The sequence below is a fragment of the Prunus persica genome, chromosome G7 (assembly GCF_000346465.2).
Source record: "Prunus persica cultivar Lovell chromosome G7, Prunus_persica_NCBIv2, whole genome shotgun sequence".
In the NCBI taxonomy this organism is placed as follows: domain Eukaryota; kingdom Viridiplantae; phylum Streptophyta; class Magnoliopsida; order Rosales; family Rosaceae; genus Prunus; species Prunus persica.
The window spans coordinates 14,835,628-14,850,194 of record NC_034015.1 but is presented as its reverse complement, the minus strand read 5'-3'; the positions used below and the strand labels follow the sequence as shown (position 1 = coordinate 14,850,194).

General features: G+C 36.4%; 3 protein-coding genes and 1 non-coding gene across 6 annotated transcripts; 3 read left to right on the top strand and 1 right to left on the bottom strand.

The window, feature by feature from the left end:
• Nucleotides 1,199-4,169, bottom strand: LOC18771761 (E3 ubiquitin-protein ligase RFWD3). Of its 3 annotated transcripts, none has more exons than XM_020567706.1 (7): nt 3,533-4,169; nt 3,378-3,450; nt 3,188-3,277; nt 3,062-3,106; nt 2,732-2,812; nt 1,906-2,379; nt 1,199-1,745 (listed from the first exon to the last, which is right to left on the bottom strand). In XM_020567706.1, the coding sequence occupies exons 1-6, from the start codon at nt 3,919-3,921 to the stop codon at nt 2,317-2,319; spliced, it is 741 nt and encodes a 246-aa protein (XP_020423295.1). In that variant the 5' UTR covers nt 3,922-4,169; the 3' UTR covers nt 1,199-1,745; nt 1,906-2,316. The 3 variants fall into 3 exon arrangements, with proteins under 3 accessions (XP_020423295.1, XP_020423296.1, XP_007204906.1); XM_020567707.1 differs by having other exon boundaries at nt 2,203-2,379; XM_007204844.2 differs by lacking the exon at nt 1,906-2,379.
• Nucleotides 7,434-9,117, top strand: LOC18769845 (dual specificity phosphatase Cdc25). Its single transcript, XM_007204699.2, has 3 exons — nt 7,434-7,686; nt 7,799-7,937; nt 8,713-9,117. Exons 1-3 carry the CDS (start codon nt 7,604-7,606, stop codon nt 8,887-8,889), a joined length of 399 nt encoding a protein of 132 aa, XP_007204761.1. The 5' UTR covers nt 7,434-7,603; the 3' UTR covers nt 8,890-9,117.
• Nucleotides 9,725-9,798, top strand: TRNAI-AAU. The gene has a single exon. It is a non-coding gene; the product is annotated as a tRNA-Ile (tRNA).
• On the top strand, nt 9,857-12,203 carry LOC18770614. Its single transcript, XM_007202749.2, has 4 exons — nt 9,857-9,981; nt 10,056-10,133; nt 10,270-10,365; nt 11,837-12,203. Exons 1-4 carry the CDS (start codon nt 9,979-9,981, stop codon nt 11,912-11,914), a joined length of 255 nt encoding a protein of 84 aa, XP_007202811.1. The 5' UTR covers nt 9,857-9,978; the 3' UTR covers nt 11,915-12,203.

The window sequence follows — 14,567 nt, the reverse complement described above, 5'->3', positions numbered from 1 at the left end:
CATCTATTGCCACACCATCCATGCCTCGCTCTTCTACGGTCCAGGGTACCAACATCTTAAGGAGCTGTGGCAGATGTACCGACTCACGGTGTTCGCAGCAACGTCGTTGCATCCCTTGTTTTTAACATCGTCAAAGCAGACAAGTGTGAGTTTCAAACTCCCCATGCTCAACGCTTACATAGGCGATGATTTGTCAAAAGAAATCTTTAATGACAACACCACAGCTCTGTCGCTCAGGTTCGGGCTCAAGCTTGAGCGACATGATAACTCCCAGTCCCGATGCCGGGACCTCCTTTTGCAACAGGATTCAAGTCCGAGTTTTCTCAGACAATAGTCATATTAATGAAACTGAGAGAATGACGATGGCTGAGAAGTCAATAGCATGCGAGAGGAATAACGTGCGAATGAAATGAGTTTTTATAATCATATTTTCTATGTTTTTAATAATATTACTTAGTTGCCTGTTTTAATAATATTACTTCGTTGCAAATCTTCCTAAAATAATATATATATATATAGAACATTTTATTTTTCTACAGAAAACATTCCAATCATATTAAAGTAGTACACAGACATTTTTCCCTAACAGTCATTCAAAAATGCTGCAGGGATTTTCTTTTCAGACTCTATAGACATTTGGAGATATCTTTACAAGTCATGGATGCTTAAAGATGCTCTAAAGCAGGAACCAGCCCAACATAATTCACTATAGAATTTATAAACATTTGCACTTCAGTTGTCAATATAAAGGCATAACTGCTTCACAGGATAAATGCACGCAAAAAATATGTAAAACTACCAATAATAGTTTTGGAGGCTAAGAGATGCCTATATTACCAGAAATAAAAATCCATTAAAAAGTGGTCACTTGTCACAACCTAAGTAATATTTGTTAAAATGGTGATTCAATATTATATCCAATATAAAAGTCCAAATTATAAAATAAAAAACTCTATATGTAATGGACTTTGAAAACATACTCAAAGCTCATTTATAATAAACTTTTTTTAAATTACAAAACTGTCTTTGATTTTTTAAAACAAATTCAAAACACTCAATACAGCATTAAAATAATTTAATAATCAAAATTAAATTCAATATAACCGTCATTTATTGTGTTTTTTTTTTTTTTTGGTTTGTTTATAGAAATTAAATGATGTAAGATTTGTCTATATTATTAGTGCTAAGAATAGGTATATGGCTAAATATCTCTTGAAAATGCATGTAATTGGTTATGTAGAACATTTTAAGGTTAATTACACTAACAACTGGGAGACATTGAAATGTCTGCCAACATTTTCTAATTAGTAAACCGAATTGGCAAGTTTGTCCGGCAAAGCTCGTCAAGATAGATTTTGACGAAATGGATTCCTCAGTGAAATATTTCCAGAGCAATTGTGTCGCTGGTGGTGGTAGAAACGGGCAAGCTGTGTCGCTGGTGGTGTTACAAACAAGGCAGGCTGTGTCGCTGATGGTAGTACAAATGGGCCAGGAGGTATGGTGAATGTAGGGATAAAAGTATGTATCTGTTGCATAGTCTGATTCCAAGACAGCTGAAAAGGCTCCAACATGTGCTCAGCCTCTGCCGCCGAGGGTCAACTCCTCCTCCAATTGCCACATGATGGACGCTGATGCCTGAGAAGAAGGAGCCTCGAGGTCACAAACCCACCTAGATCCCAACTCAAGAATCTGTTGCCCGGAATTAAGACCCAATGCCGACGTCATGGTATGCCCCTTCACCAATCCTGCACGATAGTCATTCTTGTTGGTGAGCATCGCATCCTTAAAATATAAAATAAACTTAAACGTATTTCAATTAGAAATTAATTTACAGATGTATATAATATGTGATATAACTAGAGCCAAAAGTGTAGCTGTAGCAACCCGATAAAGAAACGTGCATACCGTGAAGGTCATAAGCAAATGGCTAAGGATAAACTGAGCCAATAAGAAAGTAACAGATTAACAGAACAACGAAGTTGTCATTCAAAACATCCACAAAGATAAACCAACATAAGCATGAGCCTAATTCACAAGATCAAGGAGTACCAAATTCATCAGAAGAGTAGCATTATCTCTCAAGCTACAAACCCAAGATCCAAAATGACAAACTACCATAGAGTCTACAGTCACCACAAGCAATAAGAAGCCCTAAGCTAAATATCCAGAGAATGAAATCAACTCAAGTGTGAGGATCATCACCCTCTGGACTTTGGTGATCCAAATCGCTCCAAAGTCGCTTCAATACCATCAATTCTGTGCTCCAAATTCGCTCCCATACCATCAATTAATCCAGTAAAATGCTCATCCAAACACTTAAAGTATGTCATTGCACTGAGCTGTGATTGACTGCATAATCTTAGCAGAGTCCATCGATGGCTGAGAGGAAAACAACACTGACCTCAGAAACTATGAGTACTAAGACACCCAAAGGGCAACAACTAATTCCCATGATAAAAGTGAGCAAAGAGGTGGATCACCTAAAACTATAGAGACATTAAAATGTAAAGTGAAACGAAGAATATTTTCAGGGGCTGAGAGAAAACATGACTGCTGATATTTTTTGCAAAAGCATGAGGCCAGAGGGAAATATATGACCAGAAACAAAATAAATCAAATAAAGTGTAAACGACAGATTCAATAAACACAGTTATACACAATCAGAAGAATGTTACCTTTCGACGTGCATACGAAGGTTATATACAATCAAGATGTAGCAAATTAAACATACCTCTGTACACTGTTGAACTTTTTGCTGCAGTTCACCCTCTCGCTTTAGCCATTCAGCTTCTTTCTTAGAAAGATCAGCAACCTATACATACAAGAAAGACCATATACTTGCTAAAAAAGCTAACCAATGAATAATGTAACATATACATGCATCATGTGCATACGTTTGTGTACATAAATGATATATGACATGCATGTACCCTGCTTCTATACCTATGATTAACTAAATCAGCAAGATGAACCACTTAAGTAAACTGTACTACACAAAATGTGAAGGGAACAAAACAAATTATAAGACATCCAAATCACTTCAGTCACAAAATATCCTTACCTTCTCCTCAAGAGAAGCACACTTATCCTCAAGTACCCGAATCCTCTACAAACAAGAAGAACCCATCATTCCAAATAAATTAACTGAACCAAAATTTTAATTGACGCTCATGAGGTCTAATAATACCTTTTGTGATTCTTCATCAACAGAAAGAACCTGTGATACGAAAAGTTTCCTAACATCCTTCAACTTGCATTTCTGGTTGCATTGAGGACACTGGGAAGAAGGGAAATGTACAACCATGAATGTCAAAACAAAAAAAATAAAATATTTTCATATAGTTTGAAAATCATGGGATTGCTAGATAAGCCACTACCTTTCTCGAATTTCTACGCTGTAGCCATTTTGTTATGCAAGACATGCCGTATATGTGGCCGCAGGGAAGACAGCTGAAATTGTCAAACCAAAATTAAATCACAAATAATTGGAAATTTTCACGAGATCACAAGGAATTGAGGGTTCAATTCGAACCAGATGCGATGATCGCCGTCATTGGTCCAAGCGTCCAAGCAGATAGGGCAAAATAGGCCATCGATTCCACTCCGATTCCATTCATTGCCTTGGGAGCCTTCTGCGCTTCCAATTCCACCCAATGACAACGTTCCCGGTCCTCTGATTCTTCTCCGCTTCTCTCCACCTTTCTCTGCCCCATCTCTCGATTCTGTTCCACCAGAAATCCCGCCAGCGTGGTGACCAAAACTAGAGGGTAATAGTTCTGAAAGGTACGCAGCATAATCCGCATCAATGAAGTCTTCCTCCTCGTCTTCTTCTTCTACTTCCTCTTGTTCTTCTTCGAATTCTTCTACTTCTTCGTCTTCATCATAGTGATTTTCGTTGTCTCGATCGCCATTGTTTTGCATCTCTGCGTATTGGTCCTGTTGAAGTTCCTCGTCTTCGCTGATTTCGATGTACGAAGGATGAGGGTTTGCCGTGAGCTAGTTTAGAGCCTACTGTGCCTGACGGATCCGCGCCTTAGCGTCGGTATACGTATTCAAAAAAACTCTATCGGCGCCTCGCTAATTAGATTCATTAGTTTTAATCGGTAAAATAAAACTCTTCATAATTGTATTTTGCTGTTGTTGGGATCTTCATAATTGTAATTGAACTCGCATTTTGTTCTTTTTAACCATATAACACCCAAATTAAATAAATGCCCGATGTGATTATACCCATTAACTATCTCTATCCGGTATCATTTCCTTTCCTGCTTCCCTCCTTTCAATACATTTTTTTCATGAATTTTATTTAATTAACAATTATTTTAACCCTATTTGTCTAAGTTCATTTTTCACAAGTGAATTTTGTCACACCCCGATTCGAGAGTAATATTGTTGGCTCTACTTCTATCATATTATAGTTATAGGAGCTTGTTTCTATAACTATGGTATGATTCATACCTTAATTCGGAGATAATTTCTATTTTCAAATCGGAGCATGACAATTTTTATTTATATATGTAGTTTATTTTTATGAATATTTTAACCTAAAAAATTGTCCTTAAAAAGAAAATGAACGTATGGTGTAATTTTTCCTAGAGTGTGATAATTTTAGGAATTGATCTTATTTTGATCAATTAATATTAACATTTTTTATGTAGATTATTTTACCGCCATATATTACTCATTTTAAGTTATGATCGTGGGACATGAGGTAGTCATTAGGTTTTCATTTTAATCAAAATCAAATTCATAATATGTGGTTGTTGGATGGCAATGACCATATCATCTCAGTCATTAAACAAAGTTGAAGATGCCTTGCTAGTAGTGGCCAAGAAAAAATTATATTAGCCACAAGAGAATTGTAGTTTAAGTTGTTAAGAGCATTTATTTCCGCACTTGAGGTCATAAGTTCGATTTCCTCCTCTATTGCTTGTATCAAAACAATAATGTTGGAAATGACCCACTTTTGTATCTCCCTTTCACATGGGTTCGACTAATATTGAATAGGATCCACCATTTAGGTATAACTAAAATGAGATATGCTGTTTGGCCCCAGAATTTTAGCTTAGCTCCTACACCGAAGATGGTCTAATCTAATCGATTCAGAGTGAGAATTTGAAATTAAAAAGGTGAAAGTTAGGTTTTTTTTATAATAATAATACTAAATACACAAACTTTTGCTTATAAATTGATGTAAATAGATGAAGGTCAAGGAGACCAAATATAAAACACAATCACATCATTTGGTAACTAAAAATTCATGTAATAAGTTGGTGTCTCTGATACTATTTCATTAAGGAGAAAAATTAGAAGAAAATTTTATTAGAAAAAGCAAAAGATTAACAGAAAATTCAGAATTATTTTTAGTTTAAACCACAAAATTTTTATTTTAATATTTTCCTATTTAGAAAACAAAAAATAGAAAACATAGATCATAACAGACAGAATGAGGTACAAACTGAGTGATACTTATCCTCTATAACCAGCAACTGAGTAGTGTTGTCTTCCCAGTTCAATCTTTCTTCTTACCAGAATGAGTCTTTCTTTCATTTTGTCAAGAAACTGGAAATAGGCATGTCTCCAAGACCTCTTTATCACCAAATTGTCAAAAATAATCCAAAATCTAAAAATGAATCCCAGTTCCATGCTTACATAGAACCCTACCTGGTCAGAACAATTGTCATCTTCAAATCCGTCTTGTTTAACTTGTGCATCCCCGTCACTGGAAGTCGAACACGCGATTGGCAATGGATTCGAATTGGCCCGGATAGATTGTTGTATGACAAGTTCAATGTGCTGAGCAAAGTCATAGAGGTCATGCTTAAAGGAATTGGACCTGAAAGGTGGTTACTTGATAGGTCAAGAGATTCCAATTGTTGCAAGCTTCCAGTACTCTCTGGTATTTTTCCTATCAGTTGGTTCCGCAAGAGGTTTAAGGCAAACAAGTTCGATAGATTTGTTATCTCTTTCGGAATTTCTCCCCATAAATTATTGCTCGAAGGATTTATAGGTCTCGTTTGGTTTATAGGAAGGGAGGTTTAGGGATGGGAAATCAATTGCTTTTCCATGTTTGGTAAGTCCAGACATGAGAAATTGTTGCCTTGCACATGGGAAAATAGAAGGGAAAATGAAGCTCTCCTCCCCCCTTGAGTTTTGTTTTCCCTCTTATGAGAAAGTTTAAGAAAATGAGCCAACATTAAATATACATTTTTCATGATCATATTGTCCCTTTTTTATTTTTCTTTAGAAAAGATGGTATTTCATTAAACCGAAAGGAACATTACATGGTAAGAACTAACATGTTAACGGCGGCCTAATTAAAACCTTTCCAGAGAAACAAAATCCCGGGGTAGGAAAGAGTACCACCCATGCTATTGACTAAACAGAAGAGTCAAACAACTTATACAAAACAAACCAACATAAATCCCAACCACAAAACCCTTAAAACAACATCTCATCACTATGTATGTACTGTTAAAGAAGTCCTCCTATGATCTAGAAAAAGAATCATAGTTCTTCGTACAGAATCAAAAACATACTATGAGTAGGGTATCACAATAGATCCAGCCAATCACCCAACCGCAAAACCATTGAAACACATTACATCACTACGCAGATACTGCCAAAGAAAGTCTACTATGATATAAAGAATTTAGAATTACAATATAGCATTAAATGCATTCTTTTTTTATTTGATTTCATATGGGTATAATTGGAAAATTAAACAAACTTTGTTTTACATTCCTATACAAACTAAACATGTGAAATGAAATAAAGTGATATTTCTTGTTACTTTTCGAGGATTACCAAATATGGAATATGAATTTCCATTTCTCATCTCTTGAAAAATAACATAGGAAGTGATTTCATCTCAAATCCGTACATATTTAGCATATTTAATCGATGACTGTATTCGTATTGTCTTCCCTTCACAGTTAAATCCATGTAAGCTGCTATTAATGCACTCAGACAAAGAATCAAGAAATTGCTTTATCTCCCCACTCACAGAATTGCTTGATATATCTAAAACTCTGCAAGCTGTAAAGATTTCTCCATGCCATTTTTGGGATAGGGCCAGTAACTTGACAATCATAGAGATCTATTGTGTCACAAGGGTACTGATATTGAACAGCCACTGAGGTAACGAAGAGTTGAAGTTGTTAAATGAGAGAGGTCAATGGCCATGAGTGATGTGAAATTTACATATGGAAGAAATTGAGCCCTTTGGTGAATGGGTACACCAAAGGATATGGGCCCTTAGATTGAGATTAGTGGGATTTGGATTAATCTAAACTTTGGTATGGAAACCGGGAAACCTGGTATTTGGGGTAAAAAGGTTTATTAAATATTAAAATATGTTACAGTTCAATTGCTAATCTACACATCAATTGTCAAATCGATACCTATTAATCGGCAAATTGATCCCCATTAAATTGATACCCGTAATTTGCCAACTCGATACCCATTAAATTGCCAAAGTAACTTGGCGTTGTAACCACGGTGCAAAAGCTCGGAAATTCCAACTCAAATCTTGTAATCTATAAGACTGAGGAAGAAAGAAGAGGTCGGCAGAGAGATTCGTCTTTAGAGAATTAGCTTATCCATGGCTCGGAGTATCTCCTACGTAACAGGCGCTCAGCTAGTCTCTCTCAAACGCCGCCCAAACATCGCCATCATAGATGTCAGGTTTACAAGTCTTTCACTTGCTCTCTCTCTGTGCTTCTTCCATGCAGTTTATTTGAAAGTCGTATGCTGAAATTGCTAATGGGTTTTCTTTTTCTGGTTTTATTTGTTGAAGGGATGACGAAAGGAGTTACGATGGGCACATAGCAGGGTCTTTGCACTACGCCAGTGGCAATTTCTATGAGAAGATCTCCAATCTCGTTCAAGATTGCAAAGGCAAAGACACCCTCGTTTTCCACTGCGTTCTTAGCCAGGTTCTTTGATCTCATTTCATCTGTCCTTTTCATCTGTGAGATTATTGCATAACCCAATTGAAATTTCAGTAAAAAAAAATTCTTTTGATTTTGTGCTGAAGATTGTATACTTGGGTTGCCCAGAAACAGACTGATTTGATATCTGTTGTGGAGTTTTGATTTCTTAATTGCATGATCAGAGTGTTAAAAGCATAAAGCAAGCTCTAATATGCTTTTTAACATGCATTTCTTGGCATGTTTTGAAAGTGAAGACAAGCATCTTGAAAAAGGATTTGTTGGGTCAATTCTATTTTCGCTTCAAACCAGCAAAGTGCAAGTCCTATATGAAACTTGCTGATCAGCTTGCTATGCTCTTGAAAGTGGAAACCTTGTTTGATATATTTTGTACCTGTAACTCTGTATGTACTTGGATGAGGAGTCAGCTAATTGTTCTAGTAGAAAGATTTAGTCTTTTCCAAGTTTAAGATTTTTCTAATTCTATATATCTCATAAATTACTAAATCAGGACTGTTTCTTGAATTTTAGAAAAGCCAATGTGATTCCCTTTTATACCACAGAGTCTCAGAAGACTGAACTGCTTTCATACAATTAAAATCTGCCCTTTAGACTTAGTTTATTGAAGGTCTTAACTGCTTCTACTTCCCTTTTCTGTTATTGGGTTAAGGAAATGAGTTAAGGGCTTTCTTGATACTGATTTCTCTCTCATGCTCACTCTATCATGCTTGAAGTCTTGAAAGATATATGTAATGCTGCAAGTGTTGTGATGGTTTTGTAGGTCCGTGGCCCATCTTGTGCACGAAAGTTTGCCAATTATCTTGAGGAGGTGAAGGAAGACACTGGAATCAAAGACATTTTGATTTTGGAGCGTGGCTTCAGTGGCTGGGAATCTTCTGGCAGACCTGTTTGTCACTGCACCAGCGTTCCCTGTAAGGGTGAGACTGGGAGTGCGTAATGCTTGATCAAAGGACATAGCTGTCGGGGAGGAAGCATGCCCTTTGCCCCATTACTACAGGCTATCTGCTTATAAAATGCATATATAGACAACTGTATTGACATAATAAATTAAGATATGCGACTGTCATTGCTGCTTCAGCTCTGTTCAGTCTCCCTTTTATTACATAATGTTTTTGAAGATGAACAAGGAAACCCATTAATGGACAGCATATTTTACCACTTAATTGCAAGCTAAATTGTTAAGATGTAGTTTGTCAAACGGCGGGCAGGAAATGGTAACTGAGAAAGATGGCCCTAACCTTAACTAGATTGACTATGGCTGGAGATGTGGGTTGGAGTTAGACACACTCATTCTTGAGCCTATATGCACTTCTTGTCCTCCTCATGGATCAAATGTTGGTTGGGATTTCTGAAATTGATGCATGGACGTCTGTTGCATCCGGTTCAAGTAAAGGGGTGTGGCCTATCTCCTGCTTAGTTTCCCTGTTTCCACCTGAATTTCTTGCATGAAATCTCTCAATTTAAATTGCATTCACTGCTATCCAGGCCCAAAAAAAGGGAAAAAATGCGTATGGCTAAACATGGAATGTCAATGTCTCTGTGACATCATGGTTAAACCAGTGAGAGCAATCAATCGCTTGAACATCGTGTGGATTAAGTAGATTTCAATGAACGTATGGTACGGTTACTAAATTTTGAGGGTGAATTCATTCAGATGTATTCATAGAAATTTTGAGGGTGAATGTTCACTTGTGCTGTGAAAGTGATGAAATGAAGGTTTTTGGGCTTGTATATATAAATAAATAATGAATTCGCTCCAAATTGAACAACAAGGCCTATTAGCTCAGCTGGTTAGAGCGTCGTGCTAATAACGCGAAGGTCGCAGGTTCGAGACCTGCATGGGCCAAATTTTCTTTTTCTTCTCATTTTATTATTTTATTTTAGAAAACAAATAAAAAATAAAATTTAAATTTCATTTACTAAATTACGATACGAGAGCTGGCTGGAAATCCCCTAACTCTGTAAACAACGACGAACATAAATCACAACAAGAAGAAGAACCGTTCGATCAAAATCGCGTTTGAAGATGGTAAAATTTATCTCAAATCCTCATCCAAATTCCATTTAATTTTCACTTCTAATTCTGTTTTCCTCTTTCATTAGGTTTGCGTGGCGTGTCTCTTACCACTTTTCCTCGTCCCAATAGTCAATTTTTTGCCCCTTCTCTTCTACTACATCGTGGTAATTTCATCAGGCCCTGTTTGGTTGCCGAGAAATTTAGGTCACCGAACAGGATTGAAATTGATTTGGGTTACCATCGAATTGTCCAAATTATGGTGATTTTTAATCAGAAGTTGAATTTTGTGTTCGTTTTCAGGGAAAAATTTATAGGCTTCTCGGGTGGGAGTACAGAAAGCCAGAAATAGCTCCTCCGGCATGTCCTTACAAGCCTGTAGCTAAACAGGACAGCAAAGTGAGACGAATTTTCAGTTCTCTTCAGTTTTTTTTTTTTGTTGTTGAAAAAGTATAAATGTTTATATTTTTTACCTGCTTTGATTGACCCACAGTTATAATCTGTTCAATTTGGATGTTTGTTGGGTTTTCTTCAATAGATTGATGTGGTACTGAATGGGATGCAGGATTTCTAGAACACTAGTTATATGCAATTTATGTTATTGTTTTGTTGTGTAGAATGGTTTAATGGTGATTTTTTACATTTTGAGATATCCACTTGTAGCAGCCTTTCATCCTATACTTGAAAAAACAAACAGAAATAAAATGCCATATCAAACATAACTGCTGCGTTGGTTGCAGTCCACTATATTAGTTCAGGTGGATTGAAACTGGGTTTGGTCCTATTCATCCATTGTTTTTACCCTGTTCTTGGTTTGTGTAAGTCAATCACTCAGCACATAATGCCATCTCATATAAATACGAGGACCGTGATAATGGTAGCTCCATATGTGATGAATAACTTAATCTTTTTATGGATAAATGTTGCCCCAAGAAAAGTAGTGGAGAACTGGTGACAATGAAGTTTGCTTAATTTTGAGATTATTTAGGGTGTTAATTACTTCGGATTCATACCTGCTGGGTTATGTTTCTCTGTGACAAGGAATTCAATAATTAATTGACCTTGCCTATTGCCCCTTCTAGTCAGACGAAGTATATATATCGATGGTTGGTATATGAGTTGTGCAGGAAAATGATATGTAGCTCTTCAGGTACTAAGATCTTAGTTCGTATTTGTTTTCTATGTGTTGGTAGATTACAGTTTATTACTCTGTTTTTTAGGGATTTGAGGTAATGGTGAGATCTTTATCCAGTTGAAAGAAAAGAGATATAATTTAATGAGAGCTAGTGGGAGTGAAGGGAGGTATGGATAATGTGTAAAATTAACATTTCAAGAAAAGAAATTCCCTCCTGCAGCTAAAGAGAAAAAGAAATTTGAAGTTGCTCATTTACTACTGAAATGAATATAGTTGTTGGAATCCCAATCAGTTGCATGTTGATTTATAGACATTCATTTGCCTTCTTCGTTTTAAGAGGGAGTTACTTGTTTCCAGCTGTGTTAGAATATCTGTAACCTAATGAGAGCTCATATTATCTAACTAATTTTGATTTGATTGTTTGCATTATTAATCTGTGAATGCATTACTCTTTTCTGGTTATTCTTTGTGCTTGATTCCTTCTTAGTTATGAAATTTACAGAAAACTAAACATTTTGAAATGTAATTGTTGCTCCGACACCACTCATTGCTGGCTGGTACAATCATTACGTGTGCCATGCTCAGCAGAGCTGGCCTCACTACAGGAACACCATCCATTATTGACCCTGTACTGCTGCTGCTGATATTTTTCTTGCATCGTCGGTTGCTATGATTGCTTTAATATTTTCAAGGCTGCTTTGAGTGTTGCTAAATTTTCATTTCCGTTTATTTCAGGTAAATGAAAAAGCTGAACTTGCGCAACCAGACTCTGTTCCCGAATTTGTTGGAGCTGTAGGTTTGAAGCAAGAATGACCCTCGACTTTTCTGGCGTTGTAGGCATGAACCTTACATATGTATAAGCTTAAGGCTCTCTCTCACTCTCTCTCGCTATTTTCTTTTTATTCAAAAAACATCTTCCTTCGTCAGCTGGGGTGACACGGATATGATGCTGTAAAATATGTAGTTGGTTTCAACCACGTCCTTAAAAATTTAGTCGGAAGCTTTCTTGTTTGAACACCTTTACTTCCGTCAAAAGTACATTGGCAATTGTTGTCCTCAGTTGATTATACAATGAGAAATGGTGAAGTACTCATAAAACCTGTCTGATTCGTCTTGGATAATTATATAGCCCAAAGTAAGGCCCTATCTCTCAATTGTAACACTATTTCAAGAATTCTATAGTGAGGGCCTTATATATGGCCTTTAGGTGAGGTCATATCTCTTAACTGTTGGATCAAATTAGTTAGCCGTTGAATCAAATTGGTGATTAGTATGACTCAACGGTTAAGAGATAACTTCACCTAAGTGCCATATATAAGGCGCTCGCTATAAAATGACTCGACTGTATTTAGGCTTTTGGGCCTTGGGCTCCTATTTGGGCTTTGGGGCTCATGCAGTATTTTATTGGTACGACTTAGAAATATTGGACAAAATGGCATTAACAAATGAAACTGTAGATAGCGATGTAATATTATAAACTCCAAAATCTTCTCCAACCTTAAAAATAGTATATGAATAGTCGCTGAAAGACACAGGAAAATTCACGACCTTTGCGCAACTAAGTAACATATATTATCTGCTCTGCCCCCATCTTAATTACATAAAAAACTCTGCGGACCTTTGATCGAATTTAAGTTCTTGTTTTCCCCTCCATTGACTTGAGGAATCTACAGCAACGAATCTACGGAGATCCTTAGAGCCAGTGCACGACAGATCAGCCGGAATCAGGACCACCGTCCGATTGAAAACGACATGGACATTTACAATGATTAATTACAATAACTTATATAAGCTTCTTGATTTGATCCAGCAGACATGGAACACCGTTGGGGTTCATGGGTCATTCTCCAATGTTGTAAAAATTAAATATATTATATAAAAAAATATTGAGAAGTTGGGAATATATTTTTATTTAAGTGGGTAGGTGGGCAGCTGAGAGTGTTAGAAAATGGAGATGACTTTGCTGTAAAGTAGTTTAAGGGACAGTCAAGCATTGGCCAATGGGATCCATGGATGGTTCAGTTGAAGCCCAAGTGTTTAGCCACAGCTGTTAAAAATTCTTTAGGGTTTTGCTTGGGTTTGGTGTGATTCTTTCTTACTTGCTTGCCTGCCAAGGAAAACCAAAGATTTATGGCCCAGTCTTGATGGTGAATTTTGAATGTGGGGTGGGTTTATTCATTGATTAGGTCAGTCTTGACTTGGTTACTTGTGGGAAGGGAAAAGAATGTCATTTACTTATTGAAGAGCTTTGACCAGAAGAAATAGAGGGAAGAAGAAAGCCATGTGTGAGAAGTAGCAGGTAATGATGCATCATGTGAAAGATGCATGTTCTAGCATGTGCAAAGAAACTTAACCAAGTTCACCCTAAAAAAATAAGGAAACTTAACCAAGTTCACCCTAAAAAAATAAGGAAACTTAACCAAGGCAAAGTACTGTTCATGATATGGACCTTCTATATAGGATGTCCTAAGCAAGGAAATGCATAAAACAGTTATATTATCTCCCACTTGGCTCTCGTTTGTACCAAAAAAACAAATGTTAAATTATTTGTGCGAATGTGTTGAGCATGCACGTTAATCTGAATTAAAACAAGTCTGACCAAATAGAAAATCTGAATTAAAAAAGTAACTCACATGTCAGGTTTCAGTTCAGCATCTTTTAGTTTGGTTGGATTAAATTTGGTTTCTGATCCCAACTAATTAACAGTCTTGACTTGAACTTGAGTTGGCCGGTTTAGATAAATTGATTTAATTTACGGGAAGAAAAACTCGAACTTGAGTGCAAAGGAACGGACTCACTCCCCTGACCAACTGGCATAATTCACTAATGCAAAAAGAAAATAAAACAAACGGATTCAGAATTATTTATAGCCAATAACTCCAATAAGGTAGTAACACCAAGGAAGTAAAGCATAGCTTTTCAACCTAATACGACCCTCTCTCCTTAAAAAAAAAAAAAAAAAAAAAAAAAGGAGAGAGAGTATTATGTCACTATACAAAGCCATGCCCACTTGTTTTGTTTTGTGCCATGTCCTCTCAGCCGCTCCAATCTTTTATTCTCTTCTCTCCCTACAGCATCTCCTTGCATCTTCTTCTTAAGGAATCCTCCTCCACCCACTATCTTTAAAGTTCTCCTAGTTATAGTTTTCTACCCCTTTGATTACGTCAGGCCTTAACCTCTTCACATCCACAATTTGACTCAACTCTCTCGACTTGCTTTTCATTATTTTCCCACACCACTAATTATACTCATGTGATATGTTTGTGCTTAATTTGTGTTACATTGAAAAACACACTAGGAAAAATTCGGAATGATTTTTAGAAGAGTTAAAAGTGCTTTCTGATAATGAAAAGTATTTTTAAAAAAGTTTGACATAAAAACTTACAAGTGCTTATGAATCATACAAATGTTTTCAGAAAACACTTCCAAGTACTTTGTCAGATAACACTTAAATTTTTAATAAGAA

What these genes read in the sequence shown, in the direction of transcription:
- LOC18770614 (XM_007202749.2), top strand. An exon ending in TTCTCTTCTACTACATCGTG is followed by an intron (nt 10,134 to 10,269) that starts GTAATTTCATCA and finishes GTTCGTTTTCAG; the next exon opens with GGAAAAATTTATAGGCTTCT. An exon ending in TAGCTAAACAGGACAGCAAA is followed by an intron (nt 10,366 to 11,836) that starts GTGAGACGAATT and finishes CGTTTATTTCAG; the next exon opens with GTAAATGAAAAAGCTGAACT.
- LOC18771761 (XM_020567706.1), bottom strand. Translation starts at nt 3,921, where the DNA reads ATGCAAAACAATGGCGATCGAGACAACGAAAATCACTATGATGAAGAC. An exon ending in AGCGTAGAAATTCGAGAAAG is followed by an intron (nt 3,278 to 3,377) that starts GTAGTGGCTTAT and finishes CCTTCTTCCCAG; the next exon opens with TGTCCTCAATGCAACCAGAA. An exon ending in TTGATGAAGAATCACAAAAG is followed by an intron (nt 3,107 to 3,187) that starts GTATTATTAGAC and finishes TCTTGTTTGTAG; the next exon opens with AGGATTCGGGTACTTGAGGA.
- LOC18769845 (XM_007204699.2), top strand. Translation starts at nt 7,604, where the DNA reads ATGGCTCGGAGTATCTCCTACGTAACAGGCGCTCAGCTAGTCTCTCTC. An exon ending in ATCGCCATCATAGATGTCAG is followed by an intron (nt 7,687 to 7,798) that starts GTTTACAAGTCT and finishes TATTTGTTGAAG; the next exon opens with GGATGACGAAAGGAGTTACG. An exon ending in TCCACTGCGTTCTTAGCCAG is followed by an intron (nt 7,938 to 8,712) that starts GTTCTTTGATCT and finishes ATGGTTTTGTAG; the next exon opens with GTCCGTGGCCCATCTTGTGC.